This window comes from Meleagris gallopavo, unplaced genomic scaffold, assembly GCF_000146605.3.
Source record: "Meleagris gallopavo isolate NT-WF06-2002-E0010 breed Aviagen turkey brand Nicholas breeding stock unplaced genomic scaffold, Turkey_5.1 ChrUn_random_7180001857258, whole genome shotgun sequence".
Lineage (NCBI taxonomy): Eukaryota > Metazoa > Chordata > Aves > Galliformes > Phasianidae > Meleagris > Meleagris gallopavo.
The window spans coordinates 26-4,862 of NW_011123324.1; the positions used below are offsets into that span (position 1 = coordinate 26).

Consider the following 4,837-nt stretch of genomic DNA (forward strand, 5'->3'; position numbering starts at 1 on the left):
TGCCGAGGCCGCCATCAGACCGATCACCGCGGCGCAGCGCCGGCGCTCGGGGCTCAGCGAGAGGAGGAGGCGGCGACCCGCGCCCATCGCTCCTGTCGCGACTCCGATCCCACTCCGGCCTCGATCCCAATGCCCGGCAGCGGCCGCAGCTTCTCGGAAACCAGAGCGTAGCTCATTGGCTGAGGCCGTGCAGCAGCGGCGCCGCTCATTGGTCGAAGCGGTGTTGCATCATCAGTTGCCAGGCAAGTCGGAACACTGCAGTTTGGAGAGGGGCGGGGAAATTGAAAATGAAAGTAACGGCGGAGCGGGGAGGGGATGGAGAGCGGCGGCGGTGAGGGGCCGGAGGGGGCTGGAGAGGGTTGGTAGAGGCTGATGGGGACTGGTGGGGACTGGTGGTTACTGGTGGGGACTGTCGAGGGGCTGGCGGGGAACTGGTGGGGACTGGAGGGGTTTGGTGGCCACTGGAGGGGGCTGGAGGGGTTCGGTGGCTGCTGGTGTGTGCTCCAGGAGGGTCCGTGGGGAGCCGGGCTGGAAGGGGGGGCCATTCTCAAAGCACTGCTGTGTGTTCCAGGTGCTGAGAGGAGCTGAGAACCCGCGTCAGGAGCACCCCGAAGAGCCCACCCGGTCCTGCTCTGCATCAGAGGCTCTGGGGGTCCCCACCCCGCAGCCATGGTGATGCGGCCCCACGTTCTGCGCCTGTCATGCACGCTGCTCCTGGCCGACCTGGCCCTCATGGTGGCCCTGGCCCACTTCTTCCCAGCACTGGCTCAGTTGGGCCGGGTGGGCTCCTGGCTGGAAGCCGGGCTGCGCCTACTGGTGCTGGGGGGGGCCGGGTGGCTGCTGGCCCCCAGGGGACCCCACGGGGCTGCGGTGCTGCTGAGTCTGGGCCCAGCCATCTTCCTGACCCTACGGGGCTACGTGGGGCTGCCTGGAGCCACCCCAGTGCTGCTGGCCACAGCCACGCCGTCCTGGCTGGTGCTGACCCATGGGACAGCCGTGGTGGCATTGCTCACCTGGAGCCTCCTGGTCCCCACTGTAGCTGTGGGAGTGAAGGAGGGAGAGGCCTGGGTGCCCCTGAGGCGGCTGCTGGCCCTTGCCTGGCCTGAGTGGCCCTTCCTCAGCTGCGCCTTCCTCTTCCTTGCCTTGGCTGCGCTGGGTGAGACCTCAGTGCCTTACTGCACTGGGAAGGCCCTGGATGTCCTCCGCCATGGGGACGGCCTCGCCGCCTTCACCGCTGCTGTCAGCCTCATGTGCCTGGCCTCTGCCAGCAGGTAGGGACCCCACATCCCTCCGCAAAATCTCATCCACCTCTGGTGGTCATCGGATGGGCTTGAGGGTCTCTTTCCATTCCTGGTGGTCATTTGATTGCTTTTGAGGTCTCCATTCACTCTTGGTGGTAATCTAAGAGCATCTGGGGTCTTCATCCCCAGATTTGGCCAACCCCTATTGATTGTGTAGTGAATTTAGGCACCTCTGTCCCTAGACCCACCAACTGCTCATTGTTGTCTGATGGCTTTTAGGGTCTCCATTCCCAGACCCCTTCCAACCCTACTGGGTTTTGGGTTGACCACGCATTGACCTTTGGTTGTTGTTTGATGGGTTTGGGGCTCTTTGTTGACTCTTAGTGATTGTCTGAAGGGTTCTGGGCTCTCCACTGACCCCTGATGGGTTTTGAGTTCAACCCCCAATTCCTTCCCAGCTCGCTGTTTGCCGGCTGCCGTGGTGGCCTCTTCACTTTCATCAGGTTTCGCTTTGTTTTGCGCACCCGTGACCAGCTCTTCTCCAGCCTGGTGTACCGGGACCTCGCCTTCTTCCAGAAGACCACAGCAGGTACAGACTGGGGGCATTTTTGTTCCTGTCCCCACGCCATACCCCAGCTCACCCCATTCAACCCCGCAGCTGAGTTGGCCTCCCGGCTGACCACCGACGTGACGCTGGCAAGCAACGTGTTGGCACTCAACATCAACGTCATGCTGAGGAACCTGGGGCAGGTGCTGGGGCTCTGTGCCTTCATGCTGGGGCTGTCCCCGCGCCTGACGATGCTGGCGCTGCTCGAAGTGCCACTTGCTGTTGCTGCACAGAAAGTCTACAACACCCGGCACCAGGTGATGGCAGGGGTTGGGATGGTGGGGATGGGGTGGCAGGGATGGAGACAACAGCAGTGGGATGGGAACAGTGGGAAGAGCAGGAGAGCAGGATGGGGACTGTGAGTCCAGCACAGCCAGGATGAGATGGCAGAAAACAGCAGGGCAGGAATGGAAGTGGAATGGTGAGGACTTGGCCATGCCATGCGTGCTGACACCCACTGTTCCCCCCAGCTGCTGCAGCGGGCCGTGCTGGATGCAGCGGCCGACGCTGGAGCGGCAGTGCAGGAGTCCATCTCTTCCATTGAGACAGTACGAGTCTTCAACGGCGAGGAGGAGGAGGAGCACCGCTACAGGCAGGCACTGGACAAGACCCTGCAGCTGCGGGACCAGCGGGACACAGAGAAGGCCATTTTTCTCCTCATCCGGCGGGTGAGGCTGGCATGAGGAGACATCTTGGTGTCCATGTGGGATGGGGACATCCCCTCTCAGCCCCATCCCTGCAGGTGCTGCAGTTGGCCGTGCAGGCTCTGGTGCTGTACTGTGGGCACCAGCAGCTCCGCGAGGGGACCCTCACTGCTGGCAGCCTCGTCGCCTTCATCCTCTACCAGACTAAAGCTGGCAGCTGTGTGCAGGTGAGGTCAGGCAGTGCGTCCTCTGCCACCGGATCCCCATGATTGTGGCCACATCCCTGTGTCCCTACCGTGGGTGCTGTGCCTGGGGGTCACAGCTGTGCCATGCAGGCGCTGGCGTATTCCTATGGTGACCTTCTGAGCAAAGTGGTGGCCGCCTGCAAGGTCTTCGATTACCTGGACCAGGAGCGAGCTGTGGGCACCGGTGGCACCTACGTGCCCACCAAGCTGCGGGGCCACATCACCTTCCATCGCGTGTCCTTCGCCTATCCCACTCGCCCCGAGCGCCTCGTACTGCAAGATGTCACCTTTGAGCTGCGCCCTGGTGAGGTGACAGCGTTGGCGGGGTTGAATGGCAGCGGGAAGAGCACCTGCGTGGCACTGCTGGAGAGATTCTATGAGCCTGGGGCTGGGGAGGTGCTGCTGGACGGGGTGCCGCTGCGGGACTATGAGCACCGCTACCTGCACCGCCAGGTGAGGGGCAGGGGGGAGTTGTGGCCACAGCAAGTGGTGCTGGGGCTCAGCATCTTCCTTGGGGCAGGTGGCACTGGTAGGGCAGGAACCCGTGCTTTTCTCCGGCTCCATTCGGGATAACATTGCCTATGGGATGGAGAACTGCGAGGAGGAGGACATCATAGCAGCTGCGAGGGCCGCAGGCGCTTTGGAATTCATCTCTGCCCTGGAGAAAGGCTTCAGCACCGGTGAGTGCAGGGAGCCGGGGGGGGGACCCGGTTGTCTGAGCACACTCATCCCCACCCCGTCCTGCAGATGTAGGGGAGAGAGGAGGGCAGCTGTCGGCGGGGCAGAAGCAGCGCATCGCCATCGCCCGCGCTTTGGTGCGGCGTCCCACCGTCCTCATCCTCGACGAAGCCACCAGCGCTCTGGATGGGGACGGCGATGCGGCGGTGAGCACTGAGCAGCGTGCAGGGGGGAAGGTCCGGCCCTACAGTGCGTGCTGATGGGCAGCTGTGCGTCCTACAGCTGCAGCAGTGGGTGCGGAACGGGGGGGACCGGACGGTGCTGCTCATCACCCACCAACCACGGATGCTGGAGAAGGCTGACCGCGTTGTGGTGCTGGAGCACGGCACGGTGGCTGAGATGGGGACACCTGCTGAGCTGAGGACCCGCGGTGGACCCTACAGCCGGCTGCTACAGCGCTGACAACCATAGGGCAGCTGGAGTGGGATGCAATGGGACACGGGGAGCAGTGGCTGGCTCTGCTCCTGGCTGCAGGATGGGAAGTGTGGGGTGCTCTGGGATTTGTATGGAATAAAGTGGAGATGCTTTGTAGAGGAACGAGTTGGGATGTGGGGTGTGGGCAGCTCAGCCTCAGTGCATGGTTGGTTATGGAAGCCGAGTGTTTGCCTTCAAAATGTGGTTGGAGCAGCACTGTACGCTATGGGGGGGAAGCACAGCTCAACCCAAAATGGGACAGTTTCCAGCCATGTATCTGCATGAAAGCCATGCAGATACCACAGGGAGTGCGAGGGTGAACGCAGGGGGAGGAGGGAGCAGCAGTGTGTGATGGAGTGGTGAGTAAAGAGTGTGGAGTGGGCAGAGGAGGGATGAGGGGATGGGGTAAGTAATCAGCGTGGGGCCACATCTGTGCCCAGAGGAGCTGAACTGGGACTTGTCCCCCCTGACCCCCCCACGCCATCCCCAACCACGGCCCAGAGCAGCCTGCAGGCAGGCTGAGCACAGATCTGCAGGGCCACCTCCAGCTGGAGGACATCTGGATCTCCTACACCAGGCCGGCGGTGTGACACAGAACTGGGAATAAAACTGCATGTTTCCACCTGGGTGAGTTGGGATCTCAGGGTGGGGAGTCCCAATGCTATAGGAAGTGCAGGGAGAGTGAGGGACTCCCAGACCCTCCCCTATGCCCCCCCATTGGTTCCTCTGCCTCCGTCCCGCCAATGGCGGACGTGAGCGTGCGTGACGTCACCGGGCGCCAGGCAGAATGCGCTCCCGTGGATTGGAAATCGAAAGCGAAAGCGCGGAGCGGGGCAGAGGACGGGAGCGGTGTGGGACCCCCCGGACCCCCCCGACCACCGAGCGGGCAGCAGCGCTGTGTCCCAACGGGGCTGTGTCCCTGAGCAGGGGAGGGGGCCGAGGGCTTTA

General features: G+C 63.0%; 1 protein-coding gene across 1 annotated transcript; it reads left to right on the forward strand.

Annotated features, from left to right (window-relative positions):
- Nucleotides 1-662: 662 nt before the first annotated feature.
- LOC100549494 (antigen peptide transporter 2-like) lies at nt 663-3,934 on the forward strand. The gene is made up of 9 exons (XM_010726832.2): nt 663-1,271; nt 1,700-1,830; nt 1,900-2,105; nt 2,319-2,516; nt 2,591-2,719; nt 2,828-3,190; nt 3,258-3,417; nt 3,485-3,621; nt 3,698-3,934. The coding sequence occupies exons 1-9, from the start codon at nt 670-672 to the stop codon at nt 3,875-3,877; spliced, it is 2,106 nt and encodes a 701-aa protein (XP_010725134.1). The 5' UTR covers nt 663-669; the 3' UTR covers nt 3,878-3,934.
- The last annotated feature ends 903 nt before the right edge of the window (nt 3,935-4,837 follow it).